The sequence below is a fragment of the Equus quagga genome, chromosome 2 (assembly GCF_021613505.1).
Source record: "Equus quagga isolate Etosha38 chromosome 2, UCLA_HA_Equagga_1.0, whole genome shotgun sequence".
NCBI classification, from domain to species: Eukaryota; Metazoa; Chordata; class Mammalia; order Perissodactyla; family Equidae; genus Equus; species Equus quagga.
Genome location: NC_060268.1, coordinates 58668352 through 58690375, shown reverse-complemented (window position 1 = coordinate 58690375; position 22024 = coordinate 58668352). Strand labels below are relative to the sequence as shown.

The 22024-nt window shown below is 42.3% G+C and overlaps 1 protein-coding gene across 3 annotated transcripts; it reads left to right on the top strand.

Moving 5' to 3' along the window:
* The first annotated feature begins 2325 nt into the window (after window positions 1-2325).
* SPG21 (SPG21 abhydrolase domain containing, maspardin) lies at window positions 2326-20487 on the top strand. Of its 3 annotated transcripts, XM_046654779.1 has the most exons (10): window positions 2326-2573; window positions 3553-4302; window positions 6392-6478; window positions 8606-8767; window positions 11855-11935; window positions 13075-13220; window positions 15841-15949; window positions 16634-16741; window positions 18753-18893; window positions 19778-20487. In XM_046654779.1, exons 3-10 carry the CDS (start codon window positions 6416-6418, stop codon window positions 19892-19894), a joined length of 927 nt encoding a protein of 308 aa, XP_046510735.1. In that variant the 5' UTR covers window positions 2326-2573; window positions 3553-4302; window positions 6392-6415; the 3' UTR covers window positions 19895-20487. The 3 variants fall into 3 exon arrangements, with proteins under 3 accessions (XP_046510735.1, XP_046510734.1, XP_046510737.1); XM_046654778.1 differs by lacking the exon at window positions 3553-4302; XM_046654781.1 differs by lacking the exons at window positions 2326-2573; window positions 3553-4302 and adding an exon at window positions 4329-6122.
* The last annotated feature ends 1537 nt before the right edge of the window (window positions 20488-22024 follow it).

The window sequence follows — 22024 nt, the reverse complement described above, 5'->3', positions numbered from 1 at the left end:
CCCCTTCTATTCTCCAGGTTCTTCTCAAAGGTAACCACTGTTCTGTTTGGTGTGTATACATGCATAAGAGATATATCTAGGACTATCTTGCATGTGTATTTTAAAACAAATAATCCTGTCAAAAGATCAATTTGAGGAATAGAGCTTGAGTTTCGGCAATTCTTAGGACCAGCTGGCCATCTGTTTACTTTGCTTGGTGTTCAGAGTATTTTGTGAACATTCCAGTTTTTAAGTGTGACTCTCACACAGGGATTGGTGCTGTGGGAACCATCTGGCAGACCCTAAACCTGACAGCTGCTTTAAACCCTCACAGCCGTATCCACCAGGCCTGCCTGCACTGTGGCCTGCCCTGGGTCAAAAGCTTGCTCCCTGCAGCGGTGCAATCACAGGACAGCTGGAATTCACAGCTATTGAATGTTCCTGGTGCAGCTTAGGGAATGGACAATGTGTTTGCCATGTGTTAGGGAGCAACTGAGGATCCAAACATAACCATGGGGTCCTTTTCTAAGAGAAACAAAGCATACATTCTTTTGGATTTGATCTTTTACATTGTAATAAAAGCACATAAAGTACACATGTAACAAAACATGTCTACATAGTGAAATGGGTTTTTATTATCAACAGTCAACTTAAAAATTACTATTACCAAACTAACAGAATTAGCACTTCTAATATATTTGGACATATCCAGAGCTTAAGTCTCATTAGGGCTGTCACTAAAGTGAGGTGTGTGGGTGTGTGATCTAAGGAATATAGTTTTAGGAATACATGTGGATAGATTTATTTATTCTTGCATATATTAATTCACTATGCATTTAGTACCTATTACAAGCAAGATCACGTGCTAGGGCACCGGTTGAATCACTCTGTTCCCTGTGCTCTAAATTAAAGCTCCCAGCTCGCCTAGCGAGGCAGATACAACGTAATCAGCGCCCATAACGGGTTTACCTACAACCAGGGATTTGCCAGTTACTCCGTTCATTAAACTATACCAAAGTTTTGAGACAAAGCCCCAAGGTTAAAAATCTTCTGTGGAGGGGCTGGCCCCGTGGCCGAGTGGTTAAGTTCGCGCGCTCCGCTGCAGGCGGCCCAGTGTTTCGTTGGTTCGGATCCTGGGCGCGGACATGGCACTGCTCGTCGGACCACGCTGGGGCGGCATCCCACATGCCACAACTAGAAGGACCCACAACGAAGAATATACAACTATGTACTGGGGGGCTTTGGGGAGAAAAAGGAAAAAAATAAAATCTTTAAAAAAAAAAATCTTCTGTGGAAACATGCTCTACACACCTATGTGGCACTTATAATGAAAGACTACTTCCCGTGACTGACTCAAAATTCCAAAAGAGGTGGTTTGGGGGGTAGCGGGGAGGCATACGTGTTTCTGCTTGGAAATGCATTTGGGATTTGTGCAAATTCTAGACAGGGACCCTAGACTCCTGAGCAGGAGAGCAGAGGTCATGACCAAGGATGCAATTTCCCGAATTCTCCCCTGACCTTGATCCCATAGACAGTTGCCTGAATAAGGGCAAAATCCAAAGGCCTTTAAACAGGGTAAAAGCATCCCCTAAAACAGATTACGGAGAGGCACTTTCAACAGGACCTGGTTGCAGGATCACTAAAAACTCAAAACAAGGAGATTTACATATTTTTCAACCTTATACATTCTTTCAGCAAACCTGCATATTTTACTGAAGAGAGTCACGACATCTGCAATATCTTGCCTAAGAATAATGATTATGTTTATTAATATTCTCTATCGCTTAATGGAAAGTGATGAAGGAGCGGGCGGCTCAGCGGGAGCTGTTCCCGGAAATCTCCCAGAACTTGAGCACAAGTCAGGAAAAGGAGGTGGGGGTGTTACAGTGGAGGACTACGGAGGGCGTCTGTAGTAGTGCCAAAGGAAAACAATCTTGCCAAGAAAAGAGTATACAAAGTCTTGTTCACCAAAACCTGGAAGCCAAAGGGGTCCCCTCAAAGCTTTACACGGCGGAGAGGGAACCTGCTTCCTCCAAGAGGGGCGAACCGAGGGCCGAGGCACGTCCCAAGGGGTCAGGCGCCCTCTTCTTCCACTCCCATAACCTCCCTCGGTGCCCATGTCACACAGGCGACCTGCTGCTCACCCCGAGGCAACTCGGGCCTCCTCCCCGCAGCCGCCACCACCGCCAGAACCGACGCTGGCTGCCCATCCCGAAGGACGCAGCAAGAGCGCGGGGAGTCTCTCACCTCTGTCTTCCACCCGCCCCGTCGCCATGGTGACCGCCGGAGGCACGCAGTCCCACCCCTTCCTCACGACGTGGTCCCGCCCCCTCCGAACCCGGAAGCGCGAGGCTGGCGCCCGCTGCGCTAACAATTCAGAGGGAGCGAGCGCGGCGGCCCCGGGTCGCTTGGCCGCGCGCCCCGCCCCTCGGAGGCCGGTCTTGCAGCGCGCCCCACTGCCCTCTGCGCCTGCGGGTGCCTAGCGCTCTGGCCCGGGGCCCCCACCCGGGCCCAGCCGCCTCCACTGCCCGTGCCCGTCCTAGAGGGAAGAGCTGCCTTGGGGAGGGAAAGGGACGTGAGGGCGGACACGGCAGGTGAGGAGTGGAAGAGGCCCTGAGAAATGGGAGTGTGGCTGTGTGATGTGTATGAAGTTGCCGGTGAGTGTGTATGTAGTGTACGTGGCTGCCTCTGTCGGTGTGACTTTGTGAGTGTGGCCCCGAGTGGGCTGGTCCATGTGACTATGCGCGTGATCTCATGTCCCTCTGTGTGTGTGTGTGTGTGTGTGTGTGTGTTTGTTTGTTTGTTTGTATGCGCGCGCGCGTTTGAAGTCGAGGAGTTCCTGGGGGTGGTCTCTGACCCTGCCTTTGTGTGGCTGCCATCGGTGGGACTGGGTGAGGGTGGGAGTCTATGTGTGGGTCGCCTGTGGGTGGGGGGAGGGGCCTTGACCAGGGCATCCTCCTGTAATTCCATCCTGGGGCTATGCAGCTGCACCCAGGAACATGTTTTTCAGTAAACTTTTAAGAACTCTGAGCAGAGGCCAGTTATTTTGGAGATTTCACCTCAGCCTGAAAGTGACAGATGTCTTTGTCATTGCTGAGCACGGCCCAGGTGGGAGGCTTGTGAATGGGGGATGAGGACAGTAGCAGGGCAAGTGTCTCACTTTTCCTCCTCTCTTTTTCCTGGGGAGTTCTAAATTCTGCATTTATGCTGCTGCTTTGTCTCCACCTACAATGTTCCAGCTCCTGCTGGCACAAAGATTCAAGAACTGAGGAGTAACTTAATAGCAGTGTGCAAATTTCCAGAAGCTTTTATACCAAGACAGAGCACAAAATGAGGTGTCACAGAAGAGATGTCAAGTAGGCAGCTTTTCCTCCCATGAGGTTTAGAAGATAATGGAATAAGTTCCTGAAGAAATGAGGGATAAATCTTGCCCTGAAGAGATCTAAAAAAAGGATAGCTGTGTCCTGGTGTGGTGAGATCTGGAGACTTGCATTGAAAAGCCAATTGCATCGCCTAGAAACTCTTAGATTAGATCTAGAAACTCTAATATTTTGTTATTGCTGGTATTCACAGGTTGTCCACATGTGGATGAACCACAGATTGAGATAAAGGATCAGAAACCTCTGACTCATTAAGCTGGTTATGTGACTTAAATATTTGTAAAGGCAATTTCATTGACTATAAACTGGCAGGTTCTGTTGAAACCCTGAAGGATAAGTGCGGGTCATTCTTGGCGCACACTTGCAGCTGGCAGTTTTATTGTTAAGCAGCACAAGGGCTGAGAAGACCAGGGATGCAAAGCACTCTCGGAGGAGGGGTTTTCTTAGGCAAGATTAAGGCTAATCTCTGCGCCTGTTTTCCCACCAGCAGGAACAGGTGCTTTTGTTTTTGTGAAGAGTTGAATTGTGAGAGATCAAGTCAATGTTGAACTCATGGTCCGGATTCCTTCTTATTTAATACTGACTGACTTGGTCACAATCTCAGATAACCTTTTTTTGCTGCATATAGAATGTTTCTCTTGTGACTTGGAAAAGTATACCCCTTTAGTGGATAAAAGAGAGCTCGGAGAACAAACTTCCTTTTCATACCGCTCACAGCTGCTTTCCCTTTGCAGCAGTGAGCTTTTTCACTTCGAAGTCAGTTGGTCAGATGCAACATTTGGTTTCTGTCTTACCTTTCATGTACTGCCAAACTAGCACAAGTGTTAAACTCACTTGCCTCTACAAAAATTTAGTCACAGTTGGGTGGAATCTCTCCATCCAGCAAGATTAGTTATAAAATGTTGTAACACCGGGATGGTTGTGAATAATACTGAAGACTGTGGTAAGGAACATCTTTCTGTTTATTGCTATGGGAAGAAGTGGATGAATTTGTGTGCCTGTGTATGATGTGTATATGTGTATTTGTCTGGTAGTTTGGTTTGTACATTGCAACTGATTCCACACTGTGAATACTTAATCCCAAACTTTTATCCCAAGTTTGGCGAATCTAGAAGCAAACTTTCTGGCTTTAATTAGCTAAGGTGTTTTATAAATCTGTTGAGTCGATTTTATTTGCTAAACATGTTTGTGATATTTCCTCCGGTACAATAGAGTGATTGCTTATAGTAATGCAATACTAGAAAATATCACCATTAGGCAGTGGTTCGATGATAGAGGAATATTTCAAGTCTATCCAGGTAGAAGATATTCCAGAATTAATTATATGTGCTAGTTGCTTTCAATTAAAACTAATAAAATAAAAATAATAACCAGCTTAGCAAAAGGTTATATAGTTCAAATGGCTTAGATTTTTTAATATTTTAGTATTTGTTAAGAGAAAATAGATATGCAAAGAGTGATTTTCTTTATTTCAGTGTGATCATAACTACATCTGTGCACACTGATTTTCAGCATAAGACTGGCTGGTGATTTTCTTGGTACTTGAGAGCAACTTACGATTTTCACAAACTTTTCTAAAATTACCATCTTAGCCTTGAAAGAAGAGACTATTATTACAATGTCAAGGTTGTAAATCAGGTTTGATATTGGATGTCTACATTTACTGTCACCTTGGGGTTCAGTTTAGTAACCCCCCAAGCTTAGAGGTAACACTTGAGATCGCTGAGCGCCCTGTGTTCCCGAGGGAGCAGATCTAGAGGGCCGAGGAGGAAGAGTTCCATTGGGTTTAGAATCCCCTCCTGGCCAGTCCAGAGAAGCCTCTCTAAAAGGACAGTTCAGAGGCAGCCCAGGAGTTCAGTCCTAGAGTCTTGAACTCATCCTAGCCCTCATAGGAAATCCAGACTTGCCCTGGGGTAGAGGGCAGGATGCAGTGCAAGTATTTGAATCCTTCCAGACCAGTGCGTGGAAGTTCCTCATTTGGCAATGAGAATCTGCAACAGGGAACTATAATTTCAGGTTCCTGTTATGACATAACACAGATGCCTGAACAAGAGGGGCAGCCTTTAAATTAAAGATACTCAACCAGTCCAACACTCATAGGTGCCCCAGTTAGAAGGCACTCTAGGATTGCCTAGTTCAGCCTCCTTAGGACAGTCATTCATTTAGTCAACAGGTAATGCCTGCTGTGTGCCAAGCGCTGTTCTAGGCTTTGGGGAAACAGTAGTGAAACAGTCATAGAAGAGAGAAAAGCCCAAAGAGGATCTTTGATTTTTCCAATGTCACAGAACTATAAAAGCTAAAAATCGCTAATCTCACAACAAAAGACCACATTTTTTTCCTAAAGGCACATGTTTTGTGTTGTTGCTAGTTATAGTGTCTTCAAGTCTATTCTGGTATCTTCTCATACATCTTTCAGAGGGCATTCTGTCACTTTTAATCACATCAATATGAACAGCAACTTTCGTGTATTTTCCATGAAGAACTACATGGGAGGTTCTGAAGTTATGTTCCACTAGAGTTAGATTGATGGCGTTTTGTGAATTGATCAGGAAGCAGGCTTACTTTAGCCCGCTTCTCTAGTGTGGCTTGTTCCCTATAATTCTATGAGAAAGGAACATCTTTATTAAATGGATTCGTAAGATATTGTCAAAAGGTAGGTGATGGGCCTGCAGTGTGGAATCGTTTAACTAGGACGGGCAGTCTGGTGGCAGAAAAGACTGTCCTGCGTGTGGTCCTAGCGCTGCAGTAGCCATGGGATCTCGGGTAAGTCATTTACATTTTCTAGACCAGATTCCTCTTCTGGAGGAACTAAGGGGGTTGGAATAATTCTCTCTCAGGGCCCCTTCCTGCTCTACGACAATAGAATTTCACCAATTTGTTTTCTCTAGTTTAAGAATATACCAACAAGGTAAAATAGCCCATTTCCTTGGTTTTACCCTTTAAAGTATTGTTGGTATAACTAGACCAGACTATATTTAGTTCTGATGTCACTGTGAATTCTTGACATGAAACATCACATGCTTTTATTTCAGGATTAACCTCCATTTCAGCTAATCATGGGAGAGATTAAAGTCTCTCCTGATTATAACTGGTTTAGAAGCACAGTTCCCCTTAAAAAGGTATGTATCGTTTTATTATACCTCTTATTTGCAAAAATCTCGCGTTGTTTTTGTGTGTGATTTAGATGTTATGCCTTAGCAGTGCGTGAGAGTAAAGGTTTCAGTAGTTTAACCAAGTAGGTAGTGGTGTGCCCATTTCATAGATGAGAAAACTGAGGTTCACAAAAGTTAACATGTTAAAGGTCACACAGCCTGGTAAAGTCTGGATTAAAATCAAATTAGTCTGGCTTCAAAGCCGGAAGTGCTTGGCCGCCTACCAAAGGGAGCCCCCCCTTCCTTCTTGCTCCCTGGGAAACTACTGCCCAGGCTAAATGACACTTGGCTCCTGGGGTCCCTCTACCTTGTCCCATCCCCTCAGGTAACTCATGTGAGCGCCTCCTGATGGACTCACTCCCTCAGCGAACTGATCACCAGACCCCGAACAACCCAAACTTATCTACATTTTCTTAGTAATGGTTATAGGAAGTTGTTTCATTGATGTAATTTTCTTCAGTTGCTAGATCTCTTTGATCCACAAGTCATGATGAGTTTGCTTGAAATTTCGTGGTGCTAGATTTTAAATTATCAAATAATAGTGTGTCTTCTAAAGGAATTCTGACAAAATTGCCATTCAGAGAACTTGGAGAAAATTGAAGTGATAAACAACCTTTAAGTACATGGCTTAAATTCAGGAGATACTATGTCAGTTATATCTCAATCAAACTGAGGGCGGGGAGAAATAAAGAATGTACCATTTTTGTTGCTTTTCTTCCAAGTGGGATTATTGAAATAATTTCCTAGAAAATTTTAGAGATCTGAAATCTTATCTCATATGAATTTTATTACTACAAGATTGGGATTTACTGTGTGCACTGTCAAAGGCCATTGAGATTTTTCATCACAATCATGGCAAAAAGAAACATGAAAAGCAAAAATGTGAATGGGAAAATACAGAGGGCAGAACAGGAGCGTGAGATATTATTGTGACCATCCGTGACCTGGCGAAGTCCCAAAGGGCATTGTCAGGGCCCTCTGGACTTTGCCTTGCCCTTTTTGTCTGTTCCAGTGACGTCAGTGGCCCCAGTTAGTGTGCTGCCACCCACAGTGACACTATGGGGCCCACAGCGCTGCCAGCTAGGAGCTCTCAGAAAGTAAAACCTGGAGACCCTGAGCCTTTTAATGTAAAAGTAGGATAAATATGGATTTGTGTTGGCAAAAGTTTGAGCAGTTAATGTACTTTCCCAAATACCACCAAAAGTCAGCCAAAGAAAAGAAAACTTAAGCTATGAGGTAGTGCATATTACTGATGGCTAACTCTTATTGAACACCCACTATCTGCCAAGCTCTGTGCTGAGCTCTGGGCTTGTCTCAGCTCACTTAATGCTCATCTTTTTCCCCTGTTGGGTCCAGAACCCCTAAATTAGAAAGGTTGCTGATGACTTCCTCTTCCCCACCCCCTTTTCCCAAAAAAAGCCAGTTTTTCCCTGCACCCACTTCTTACACCTGACTGAACAGTTTGAAACATTGTCCCAGGACAGTGACACCTACCCCTGCCTCAGCCCTCCTCTCTGGCAGGCTAGAGGCTTGGTGTGGATCAGGTTTCTGAAGCATCTCCTGAGTGGTACCTTCTCTGCCCAGCTTACCCCGTGAGCCTGCAGTCTTGTCTCCCCCTCGCCTGCTCTGTTCATACTCTGACCCCGCTGATCCCAGCCGTCCTCTGGGCCAGCACTGGAGGATGACTCTGCAAATTGCCTTCCTACACACACACACACACACTCCCTGTCTCTCACACACACACACAGAGCCAGAAGTTTGGAGAAGAAATAAGATGCCATGTACAGAGTTTGCTGTTTAATGGTAAACAAAATAGACTTCCTATAATCGTGAGTAGGAAGGAAAATTAAAAACTGAAAGAAAAAGCAGCTCTTTGGAAGAGTATAAAGCAGTTCTGTGGAATATTTCCTTAGCACTAAAGAAGGAAAAGGAGTCTGAGGCAGTGTATTATACTTGCTAGTCTGGCTTGATCCAGGTCATCTTGTAACAAACAAGCCAGTGCTATGAAAACTGTCAGTGGAATTATAGCGTGAAGTAAAGTATAAAAACCAAATGCATACGGTTTCCATTTTTTTCTTGTACCTTTCCCACCAGATTATCGTGGATGATGACGACAGTAAGATATGGTCCCTCTATGATGCAGGCCCCAGAAATATCAGGTGTCCTCTCATATTTTTACCCCCTGTCAGCGGGACCGCCGATGTATTTTTCCGGCAGATTTTGGCCTTGACTGGATGGGGTTACCGGGTTATAGCTGTAAGTATTATTGATTCAATATTAAAATTCAGGTCCACATTTTGTATTTTTTTTTGTTCTTCTGTAGTAACGGGCACGTTTTTTATTGAGATAAGATATTTGTTTTCCTTTTTTTAAATGAGAATGAAGCCTTTTGAAGGAAGGGGGTATGTGTCCACGGAGGTGCAGAGGGACGTACCTCTGTTGGAAGCCTTCTCCACACCCGGCTTTTACTTGCTTTCTCTCCTTTAATTCTCCTCGCAAGTCTGAATAGTAGGAAGCATTGTCCTTGTTCATAGATGAGGGAACTGAAGTCCAGGCCATTTTAGTGATCCCACACGTCACACAACCAGGAGGTGGGGGAGGGAGAACCAAGCTCAGTCTTCTGACTCCGTTTCCAGGGGAGCTGAGCACGGAATATTAGACAGCAAAGGGATCTGCCAAAAAGTAGGCGACTGAAAGCTTGCTTTAATCTAAGTCTTTGACAGTTGAAGTTCATTGGTTAGCTCATATCCTTAGTATTTGGTTAAGAAATTTTTTGTTTTTAATTGTTATTTTATCTAAATCTAGTTCTGCATTGGTCCTTCTTGAATCTCCTTCTCTGGGGGAAAGGCGTGGGCAGGGAGGGCTCTGTTGCCTGCGGCTGAGGTCTTGGCGTGCCTTGACTTGTAACCACAGTGGAGGTCGGTCTCCTAACTTCAGAGGAAAAAGACTCCGGCTTTGGAGCTCGCAGTTGTTTCTGGGACCTGGAATATTAACATGTAAACAGACTCCCTGTGGAAGTACTGCTGTTATTATACATTTTATTTACTGTCTAAAGGAGAGAAAATGGGAGCCAAATCTCTTCTCTTGGAAAATATCTGGAAATTCTACAGCAGTTACCACCAACTGGAGCCACACAAAATGCATCCAATTCCTCTTCCTCCTGACAGCCCTTCTCTTTCTTCAAAAAACTAGTTCTTATTGGAGCCGCCTGCTGCCCTCCCCAGGTCGCTTCTTCTGTAGCTAATTTCTCCGGATTCTTTAACCCTTCCTCCTATGGCGTATGTGAGTCTCTGCAACATAATCCTCCCTGGTTCTAAGTTTTCAGTCATCCCTCTTCGTGGACAGCATTCCAGGAATGCAGGGTGGCATCTGCCCTTACCCAAGCCCTCTGCCGCCTAAAACAGGACAGTACCTTTCCTGGTGGCCACTGTTGATCAGCCAGGGGGGTAGAAACTGAGTGGCCCCAGGGTCTGTTTCACTTTAGAGTGCTGTTGAAAGCTGACTGTTTATTGCTCGAAACTGGCAGGTCACCATTGCCTTCGGCTGGATATTTCTGCTTTGCCCTCAGGCTTCTTGATGTGGGCTTTCCCTATTTCACTAGCTAGATAATGAATCAAGAGAAGACCAAAGGTGTCTTCAAAATTACTTTATCCTTACGGTTTGATCAAATGCTCAACCCCATGAGGTTTTGAAACTTACTAGGTATTTGTATCCAGCAGTTAAATGCACAGATAGATCTTTTTTAATTTAAATTTTTATTGAAATAATTGTAGATTCACACACAGTTGTAAGAAATAATACAGAGATCCCTTTTACACTTTGCCCAATTTCTCCCAATGGTAACATTTTGCAAAACTATTGTATGATTTCACAACCGGGATTTTTTTTTTAAGATTTTATTTTTCCTTTTTCTCCCTGGTACATAGTTGTATATTTTTAATTGTGAGTCCTTCTGGTTGTGGCATGTGGGATGCCGCCTCAGCATGGCTTGATGAGCAATGCCATATCTGAGCCCAGGATCTGAACTGGTGAAACCCGGGCCACCAAAGCAGAGCGGGTGAACTTAACCACTCAGCCATGGGGCCGGCCCCCAGGATCTTGATATTAATGCAATCCACTGATCCTATTTATTTATTTATTTATTTTTGATGAGGAAGATTGGCCCTGAGCTAACATATGTGGCAATCTTCCTCTATTTTGTATGTGGGATGCTGCCACAGCGTGGCTTGATGAGCAGTGTGTAGGTCCCCACCCAGGATCCAGGCCATGAACCCTGGGCCACCAAAACGGAGCATGAGAACTTAACTACTTTGCCACCAGGCCAGCCTCACTCATCCTATTTAGATTTCCCAGTTTTACTTGTACTCAAGTGTGTGTGTGTTTATGTATTAAGTTGTATGCAGTTTTATCACCTATCTAGGAAACAAATATTTTTAAAATAAGGCTTCATAAAAATATCATCTCCTTTCTTTTAGGTCATCATCTGCCTCCCATTCTCAAATTTTCTCTCCTAGGGAGGGTCTGTCCTCCATCCTATCTCAGAATAGTGGAATCTTATCCACAAATGGAATTTTAATAGTACAACTAACATATCAAATCTGAAATTATCCCATAATTTACATGGCAGTATCTATTCAGTAACAAAATGAGTTTAAGCGCTTAAAACAAGCCTGTCAGGTGGGTTTTACATATATTAAAGAGAGGGGAATTCTTAGATGACAAGCCTAAGTCCCCTAGAAAGGAGTTAGTGACTTGTATTTCTTTTTCCTCCTCATCATCAACATTAATAGACTGCGTAGAGTCAAGCACCTGAATTTTTGGTCACAAATAAAAGTACAAGAAATCGATAGAATGACTCAATCAATTAAAAGACGAGGAACAATTTTATTGAATACTCCCTTAAAGAAATGCTTCCAAGAAGAGAGGGAACTCTCCTTAGGACGAACTTTACTTCTAGTTCTCCTGAGCAATCATTCTGAATGAAATTGGATTTAAGGCGAAACAGAATTTCTTTACTTGGATGGGTTCTGCTCCGTTCACCCTTGAACCTCAGAGTTTCTGAGCTATTTAGAAAGGAAATTGATGTGAGTTGAAATTGTTATTCACGTAGTGTCACCAGAGTGTGCTTCCTTTTTATTCTTTTCTGATTGGTCTGTTAGGCAAAATGTGAATTATGAAGTTTAGGGGAAGGTGGGAGCTAATTTTCACATATTTTGAATAAGGAGCAGAACTTAAACACATGAGAAATGCTGTTGTGTGAGTCTTAAGTTTTTCATATATATATGAGTTGCATTTTACCTTTCAGTTGTTAAAGTAAATTAAAAATTATTGTTATTATTTCAGTTGCAGTATCCAGTTTACTGGGACCATCTTGAATTCTGTGATGGATTCAGAAAACTTTTAGACCATTTACAGTTGGATAAAGTGAGTACCCTGAGACTAATTACTTACGTGCAATTTTAATGTAGCATTTACATTGTAAAACCTGGTGTTGTCTTTCATTTTTTATTAACAGCTCTTTCAAGATATAATTTAAATATCATAGTGTTTACCCTTTTAAAGTCTATAATTCAGTGGTTTTTAATATATTCATAGATATGTGCAACCATCACCACAGTCAATTTTAGAATCTTTTTTCACCGCAAAAAGAAACCCCATACTCATAGCAGTCAGTCACTCCCCACCCTTCCCCCCACCCGCCCTGGCAACCTAATCTACTTTCTGTCTCGATGGATTTGCCTATTATAGATATTTGACATAAATGCAATCATACGATGTGTGGTCTTCTGTGACTGGCTTTTTTCACTTAGCATACATTTTCAAGGTCCATCTATGTTGCACCATACATCAGTACTCCATTCCTTTCTATTGTCCAATAATATCCCATTGGGTGGATAGAGTACATTTTGTTTACCAATCAGCAGTTGATGCACATTGGATTGTTTCCATTGTTTAGCTATTATGAGCAATGCTGCTGTGAACATTCGTGTCCAAGTTTTTGTGTAGACGTGTTTTCAGTTCTCTTGGATATTCACCTAGCAGTAGAATTACTCAATTACAGTTTTCTTAAACATAAACTACTAAGTGGTTTCGTTTTCTAATGTAATTTGTGAAGAATATTTTTTTTAACTTGCATCATTTGTATGCACAGTTATATTGTTTTCTTGACCGAGTATATAAGTTGCATTTAAATACAGTATTTCCTATGTTCCTAACTGCTGTAGAACCATTATTCACTGCATAACAACATGTCAGTCAACAACGGACCGCATAGATGACTGTGGTCTCATCAGATTAGTACCGTACAGCCTAGGTCTGTAGTAGGCTATACTGTCTAGGTTTGTGCAAGTACACTCTGTGATGTTTGCAGAATGACGAAATCACCTAACGACGCATTTCTCAACATATTTCTGTTTTAAGCGATGCATGACGGTATTTTAGTCTAATGGCTAGTGATGCCATTATATTCTGTGGTTGATGATAATTAAAACAACTTTTTTTTGATACTTATGTTCAGGATTGATCATTGTTTTAGGATCCTCCTTGTGTTTGTTTACAATTAGGTTCATCTTTTTGGGGCTTCTTTGGGAGGCTTTTTGGCCCAGAAATTTGCTGAATATACTCACAAATCTCCCAGAGTCCATTCCCTCATCCTCTGCAATTCCTTCAGTGACACCTCTATCTTTAACCAGACTTGGACTGCAAACAGGTAAGAATGTAAACATTCAACCAAAGTTCTTATTATTTTTGTTCAGTGCAATTTTGAAAATGTTGGTTTTTGGTTTTTTGGTGCACTAGGGAGGGAGGGTCATATTTATTTCTGTCTTCTGAAACTGCCCTGGCTTTTAAAATTAGTAACAGTCACCTCTGCAAAAGAAAAGAATTGAGTGGGCTCTAAATTCAACTATTTACATTACTCTAAATTATTATTTTTTAAAAAATTTTTTTTTAAAGATTTTATTTTTCTTTTTCTCCCCAAAGCCCCCCAGTACATAGTTCTGCATTTTTAGCTGTGGGTCCCTCTAGTTGTGGCAATGTGGTATGCCGCCTCAGTGTGGCCTGATGAACGGTGCCAAGTCTGTGCCCAGGATTCAAACCGGCGAAACCCTGGGCCACCGAAGCGGAGTGCATGAACTCAACCACTCGGCCACGGGGCCAGCCCTGACTCTAAATTATTGTTTAGCTTTGTTTAATATACATTCATATGATTTTACAGTTTCTCTTCAGTGCATATATAACTAATATTATGTTCTGCCTTTTCCACTTATTATTTTGTGTAAACAGTTCTGTGTGTTGACTGACAACAGTTTCTTCAGGCATTTGGCCTCTCCCAATTTTTCATCCTGTTCTACTGTAAATCTTTATACTAATTACGTTTTTTCTTCTCTTTCCGGGTTATTTCCTTGAGATATGTTCCCAAAAATGGAGAGACTAGAGCCTTTAGTCTGTCAGCAGATGGTCTTAAGGACACATCATGACACTTAATGTCAGTCTGCTTTTCAGAAAGATGGAAATGGTGGAATGCTTTGTGGGGCAACCAGTGGGGTACCTGCTTCCTCTGAGCCATCCCTTGGGTGGTTTTATCATTTTAATTAGTTTGATAGGTGCGTAATGGTACCTTAAAGCTGACTTCATGTGCATTTCTTTCATTGCTAGCAAGGCTAGGCTCTACCATAAAAAAGCCCAGTGATTAAACATACAGTGTGAGCCGGTTGGTTTTCACATTGTTTTCATATCTACTTAAGATTACACTCTGATATTTTAAAAAACTTTTCCTGGGGGCCGGCCCGGTGGCCTAGTGGTTAAGTTCGTGCACTCCGCTGCGGCGGCCTAGGGTTTCGCTGGTTTGAATCCTGGCGCGGACACAGCACTGCTCATCAGGCCATGCTGAGGCGGTGTCCCACATGCCACAACTAGAAGGACCCACAACTAAGAATATACAACTGTGTACCAGGGGGCTTTGGGGAGAAAAAGGAAAAAAATAAAAATAGTAAAAACACAAACTTTTCCTGATCTTATCTCAGTAGTTTACTCAGCATTCCTGCAGCAATTTCTTGTATACATTAGCTAAAAATACTTCATGTCCAGATGATGCACTAAAGCTTATTGATTATTTTTGATGATTTTTCATGTTGTTTTAATTGTCAGAAGCCAAGACTGCCCCAGTTTATTTGTGCTTTTACATATCGCCTACTTTTTTTTATCAAACATCTGAGCGCTTACTATATGGCTCACGCTGAGGCTACAGGGGCGAGCAAAGCCAACGAAGTCCACCCCTCACAGAGCATACCTAGGCATCATGCCTTTAGAAGATAAGAAAACCTGGGGGGGGGGGGGGGGGGGCGTGGGAGGCTGAGTGGAGAATTTAGAAAGGTAACTGAATGATGGCCAACTGGTCCTTGCGAGGGAAGCTCAACTTCCACCAAGCTATTCCATTGAGAATATGCATCAGAAGGCCATCTGCACCTCTTAAACATCATTTTCAGTATAGGATTAGAGAAATTAGTCATTACCCTATGTAATGCCTCTCAGCATTTGTAATTAATAGAATAAATATCAACTAAAAATCACATATAGAGGGACCAGCCTGGTGGCACAGCGGTTAAGTTAGCACATTCTGCTTCAGTGGCCCAGGGTTTGCTGGTTTGGATCCCGGGTGCGGACCTACACACTGCCATGCTGTGGCAGGCGTCCCACATGAAATAGAGGAAGATGGGCACAGATGTCAGCTCAGGGCCAGTCTTCCTCAGCAAAAAAGAGGAGGATTGGCAGCAGATGTTAGCTCAGGGCTAATCTTCCTCAATAAATAAATAAATAAATAAATAAATAAAAATCACATATAGAAATCCATAAAGATGAAACTGCCTTGAATTAGCCCAGTTGAATCTAATAGTAGCAAACTTTGGGAGGTACAATAGCTCTTTCATTTTGCTATTTTGAAATCTATTTTGAAATAGTCGATCAAAAGGTGATATAAACCTGAAGGTTGATAATCTTAAATTTTCAATTTCCAAAGGAAATAGTTTAGTCATTGGAAATAAGGCCAATTAGGAAAAAAAAATCTTGGGTTCATCAGAACGTCTACCTCGGTAAAGGTATTTTGAAATATTGCTTAGAGTTATTCCAAATCCTCAAATAAAAGTTTAATCATATTAAACTGTAACTCTTTGGGAGCTTGGGAAAGATGCTGAGCTCTTTGAAAGAAGCAACTAGGTCTTTTTATCTCGAGATCCCAAGCTCCTAGCGAGTGCAAAGCTTCAGTGTTGAATGAATGTTTGCCATTTATGTCTAGTCTTGGAAATTTAAACCATCAGGTCTTTGTTTTACAGCTTTTGGCTGATGCCATCATTTATGCTCAAAAAAATAGTTCTTGGCAACTTTTCGTCTGGCCCAGTGGACCCTGTGATGGCTGATGCCATTGATTTCATGGTGGACAGGGTAAGAATCATGGCATTGGGGTGGAGACACCTTGTACCGGGAATTTTCATGTCTGCTTGGTTCCTGAAGATATGTCTGTCTCACTGAGTATGCATTAGAGGTGCTTGTTAAGCTGTCTTCCATATTAACTTTAATACATCCAAAGAGATATTCCTGCTGGAAAGTAATTCATCAGAATCACTTGGGGGAACTTTTAAAAATAAAGATTCCAAGGCCTCACACTAGACCATCAAACTGGAATCCCTGGGCGTGGGGTCTGGGAATCTGCATTGTTACGCTCCCCCACCACCTCCCCCAGGTGAACGTGATGTAGCAGGTCTGTAGAGGTGCGTTTAGGAGCTACTGGGCTAGATGATCTTTCTGAGGTCTCTGCCAGCAATGAGATCTCTTAAATGTTTCTCTCTCACCTTTGAGCTTCAGGAATTGGCCTGTTGCCCACAGGCACCAGGTTGAGGCAATTCAGGTTGAGGGCTATGGAATGCCAGGTTCCCGGAATAGAAAAATGCCACCACGTGAGAGGCCCAGTTTATGATCTCTCAAATACATTGTATTTCCTCACTGGTGACCTTTCGGGCCGCACCACACGTAGTACCACCTTTATAAGCACAAATATTATCTGTGGAATTAATGTAAATGTGAAAAACAAAATTAATGCCAAAACTTTACCTGCATTTCTTGTTGCAGCTGGAAAGTTTGGGGCAGAGTGAACTGGCTTCAAGACTTACCCTGAATTGTCAAAATTCCTACGTGGAACCTCATAAAATTCGGGACATCCCTGTAACCATTATGGATGTAAGCTTCCTTTCTAAATGTATATGTCAAGATCCTTGTTATAATTATTTTAGAATTTTTTAATGTGCCTCTTCAAATGCTGCCTTGGATTTTTTTATTTTACCTCCCAGCCTTCTCAATTCCAAAACAATTTGTTTATTAATTATCCTCTATTTTTCCTGTCAGGAATAACACCATTGAAATCAGAATAAATTTAAGCAAACATGGTAATCCTTACCCATTTTGGTGTATTTTTGCTATTCTCATCAATAGATATTGCACTTTAGCTATTACACATCTGAGCAGCAAAGAGAAGGGACCTCATGAGGGCAGAGAATCAAGAATTCCATAAAGTCTAATTAGCGCAAAACTTTGCTTCTTATATTCTTGAGTTATGGTAAAACATACATGACAAAATTTACCATTTTAACCATTTTAAAGCGTACAGTTCAGTGGCATTAAGTGCATTCACAATATTGTGCAACCATCAGCACTGTCCGTCTCCACAACTTTTTCATCATCCCAAACTGAGACTCTGTATGTTAAACAGTAGCTCCCCATCCCGCCTCCTCCCAGCCTCTGGCAGCCAACATTGTACTTTCTGTCTCTGTGTATTTGACTATTCTGTGTTCCTCATTTAGGTGGAATCATGTAACACTTGTCCTTTTGTGTTGGTTTATTTCACTTAGCATGATGTCTTCAAGGTTCACCTATGTTGTAGCAAGTATTCCTTTTTAAGGCTGGATAATATCCCATTGTATCGATAGACCACATTTTGTTTATCCATTCCTCTGTTGATGGACATTTTGGTTGTTGCCACCTTTTGGCTATTGTGAATAATGCTATTCTGAACATTGGTGTATAAATATCTGTTTGTGTCCCTACTTTCAATTTTGGGGGGTATATACCCAAAAGTAGAATTGCTGGGTCATATGGTAGTTCTGTTTAACTTTTTGAGGAACCATGATATCATCTTCCACAATGGCTGCACCATTTTTACATTTCTACCAGCAATGCACAAGGGTTTCAATTGTTCCATAGCCTCACCAGCACTTATTATTTTCTGTTTTTTGATAATGGCCATCCTAATGGATGTAAAGTGATATTTCATTGTGGTTTTGGTTTATTTTTTTAGAAATCATATAACTACTTTATTTTGCCTCTTAAGTGGATGTATTCCTAAATTCAAATAACATGGTATTTTTAAGAACTGATTTTTTTCAGGAAATTGTCCATTACAAGCATATAAACAATATCTTCTTATCATTCTTCACTATAATTGCTACATTCCAACATCTACCATGACACAGAGCAAGCTTTTCAATACTCTTGGTGAAATATTTGGTCCTTATAGTGCATTTGCTCCGCCTGCCCATCTTTCAAAGCTGTGCTCACCACTTAGGTACGTGGTCACTGAGAACTGTCCACAAGCTTTAGCAAGTTAGAGATGCATTTTTACAAGTTTTTTTTTTTTACTTTTAAATTACTTTTGAAAAACCTTCTTGCATAAAACATAAATTTGTATGGGCATTGAAAGAGGTCTGAATTCCTACACTCCAGACTGTTCCAGTGGCTCTCCCAGGAAAGGATCTGGACTTTTTATCTCATACTCTTTACAGTTTGAGGGAAATTTTTTTCGCTGAGCATATACTTACTACTTACGTAACTTTTTAACTAATAAGAGAATTAAAAAGTTCTTTTGGGGTGTCATGATCTTTTTAAAATTAATTGGCCTTTTCAATAATGATTGTTTATTATTAATATTTTGTTAATTTGGTTAGCCATGTTTGAGGAAAAAGGAAATTAATTTTTCCCCCCAAACAATGCCACAGACATCTGGCAGCAAAATCTGCAGCTCACGTCCTGCATTGGAGTTAGAGTCACCAGGGATCAGCAGGAGCAGGTGGCCCAGGCTGCACAGGGGTTTGGTGGTGTCTCTTCAGGAGAACGGAACACTTGGGGTGGCACTTTACATAATGCGAAAAGAACATAGTAAGATACTAGTAGGTTTCAGCCTTGTGTGTTTTTAAAGGTGTTTGACCAGAGTGCACTTTCAACCGAAGCTAAAGAAGAAATGTACAAACTGTATCCTAATGCCCGGAGGGCTCACCTTAAAACAGGAGGCAATTTCCCATACCTGTGCAGAAGTGCGGAGGTGAATCTTTATGTACAGGTAAGGCCCAGCCTGGAACCCAGAGCACTTTGAACCCAAAGTGTGTGGTTTGAAATATAAAGCCTTTTTTTGATGGTGGAAAACTACAGAATTCTCTGTAGGAATGAGGTATTGACTCAGTAAGGGCGGTTTACATTAATAATTTATAGGAGCATTCAGGCAGGTCTATGAGAGACACCCACGGGACTCTGCCCACCGTCCCTTTTCTGAGAACAGCAGGCCACCTCCATGCACTGAAGTAGCCACGTGGTATGACATGACCTTGCCTCCTGGACACAATAAATTCAGTCAGAGCAGGACTCCAGACCTCAATGGGGTCAGTGCAAGCCCCATGAAGCAACTTCTTGATCTATTTTTAATGCATTAAAAAAATAATATATATAAACTAACAAACACCACCTCTTCATCCTCTGTCTCAGTGGATTTTAGAATAGTGGTGAGAAATGATTGCTTTGGCACTTCGGCAAGAAGTATCAAGAACCTTAAAAAAGCAGTCACATTCTTTGATCCTGTCATCCACTTGTGGCAGTAGACCTAAGGGGAGGATCCTAAATACAGACCAACTTGCTGCCCAGAGACATTCCTCACGGGGTGAGAAGGGCAGAGCAGGAGAAGGACCTGACTCGCAGCAGCAGAGGGAGGGTGAGCACCTGCTCGTGGAGCAGCGTGCCGCCATCTAAGATGTTTAGGAAGAGTTTGTAGGAACTTGGAGAGACCGGTTACATATTAAGTGATGAACAAAGCTCCCAAACTGGTTTTAAAAAATCCTCGAGTTTTCTGTGTTTTCTAGTTTTTCTTTAATTATGTATCACTCTGTAATTTGAAAGTGTAAGACCTTTATATACCATGGTGACGTATGAAATAATGATCCTGCGTTCCTACAGATACATTTGCTACAATTCCATGGAACCAAATATGCGGCCATTGACCCATCAATGGTCAGTGCCGAGGAACTCGAGGTGCAGAAAGGCAACCTCAGCATCAGTCAGGAGGAGCAATAGCTGCGGCTGTGGCTGTTCGCGACGAGTGATCCGGCGCGTCCTTGTACAATCAGTGACGTCAGCGCCCTCCAGGCGGCCTCTGTTGGGTTTGTCAGCTTCACCGGTGATCACTGTGTTTGGAAGCAGGACTGATTGTCATCTTCATGGCAGGCGGCAGCTCTTCTAAGCCAGTGTAACTGTTCCCTCTTCGGTTTTTTTAGCTTTTGAATTTGAAGAAGTACTTTTGAAGACTCCCATTTTAAGAATTGTGAAAATTTTGCTACCAACTGTCTTCCCCACTGAGTTCTTCAGTCAATGTTAATTTCTGAAGTTGGGGGTTTTGTGGGGTTTTTTCCGTTTCTTTCCTCTCTTCCTTTCTTTCTTTTTATGTTATTTGCTGCAAATGCAGCACATCCAGATTGTGTGTCAGAGGACGTTGGTTATTTTTACGCTTTCTGGGTTATAACCGTTATCCGAGTGCCAAGGCTGTCACCCCCATTTGCTCTCCTGCAAATCAACTACTTCTAATTTCCAGTTAAGCAAATTGTTTTCAGTTTTAGCTGTTGTCTTTCTAGCCATTACAGTCATTTGGAATAAAAATTCAATTTCAGTGAGTGACGTTTGTGATCATTGTAGCTGCCTGACTGGGCTCCCTAGACTTTCTGAGAAGCAGACCATGTTGCCAGTTCGGTGTGACTTTAGGTCAGTTACTTAATCTCTCTAAAGCGCAGTTTGCTTGCTGTAAAATAACAGTAGCTCTCATTTACTGAGCTGCTACTATGTGCCTGGAACTTTCCATACCTTAATGAACTGTGTCCCCACCACCTAGCTTCAAAAATTATCAACAACTCATTGATGGTCGTGCTCCATCTCATACTGCACCCTCACTTCGTCCACATACTCCCATCACTGGATTATTTTAAAGCAATTTCTGATACCATATCATTTATAGGTACCATCTGGCACCTATAAATATTTTTATAGGTACCTTCAAGAGATAAAATATCCATAATGCTATCATCATACTTAAAAATTCACCAATAGGGGCCGGCCTGGTGACGCAGCGGTTAAGGTCGCACGTTCCGCTTCAGCAGCCTGGGGTTCACTGGTTCAGATCCTGGGTGCAGACATGGCACCACTTGGCAAGCCATGCTGTGGTAGGTGTCCCACATATAAAGTAGAGGAAGATGGGCACAGATGTTAGCTCAGGGCCAGTCTTCTTCAGCAAAAAGAGGAGGATAGCAGCAGATGTTAGCTCAGGGCTAATCTTCCTCAAAAAAAAAAATAATAATTCCTTCATATCATCTAATATCCAGTCAATGTTCCCATTTGTGAGTATCTCACAAATGTCTTTTTATAGTTGACTTGTTCTCATCAGCTTCCATACAAAGTTCATACTTTATATTTGATTGAAATGTCTCAAGTCTCTTTTAAACTGTAAGTTCCTCCTCCCTCTGTTTTTTTTTCTTGCTATTTATTTGTTGAAGGAACAGGCTCATATGCCCTATAGAATTCCCCACAGTCTGGATTTGACTGATTGTAGCCTTGCGATGTCCTTTAATTTGTTTCTCTGTCCCTGGTGTTTCCAGTAAACTGGTAGTTACAGCTAGAGGTTCGATCAGGTTCAAGCTCAATCTTTTTGGCAGGAACGCTTCCTAGGTGGAGCTGTGTACTTCCCATCGCGTCACCTCAGGAGACACATAACATCTGATTGCCTCAGTTGTTAAGATTGTTCAGTGGGTTCCAACGCTGTTAGCCTGATCCAGTCACTGGAAGATCCCCCGATGGTTTAGCTGCCGCTGTTGGTCGTTGCACGGATTGAGGGCTGCAGAACAGTGACGATACTCGAATTTTTATCACTCTTTCTGCATTTATTAACTGGAGTTCGCTGATTAAAAAACCCAAAACACAGCTTTCCCTCATCAACTGTTTGGTTTCTCTAGGGTATAATTTAGACAAAATGAGCGTCGATGCTGCTTTCCCTGTACGTTTTCAGAATATTCAGTTAACCATACTTGTTCAGATTTCGTCCCCACCACAACCCTGGCTAAACTGATTTCACAGGTGAGGTCCTGGAGACTGGCAGAGGTCAAGAGACTTGCTCAGCCTCACACAGTAAGGGGCCGAGCTGGGATGCCAACTTGGGTCTGG

Coding starts and splice junctions, on each gene's coding strand:
- SPG21 (XM_046654778.1), top strand. CDS start 6,416: ATGGGAGAGATTAAAGTCTCTCCTGATTATAACTGGTTTAGAAGCACA. Junction 11,936..13,074: donor ACCATTTACAGTTGGATAAA/GTGAGTACCCTG, acceptor GTTTACAATTAG/GTTCATCTTTTTGGGGCTTC. Junction 15,950..16,633: donor TTGATTTCATGGTGGACAGG/GTAAGAATCATG, acceptor TTCTTGTTGCAG/CTGGAAAGTTTGGGGCAGAG.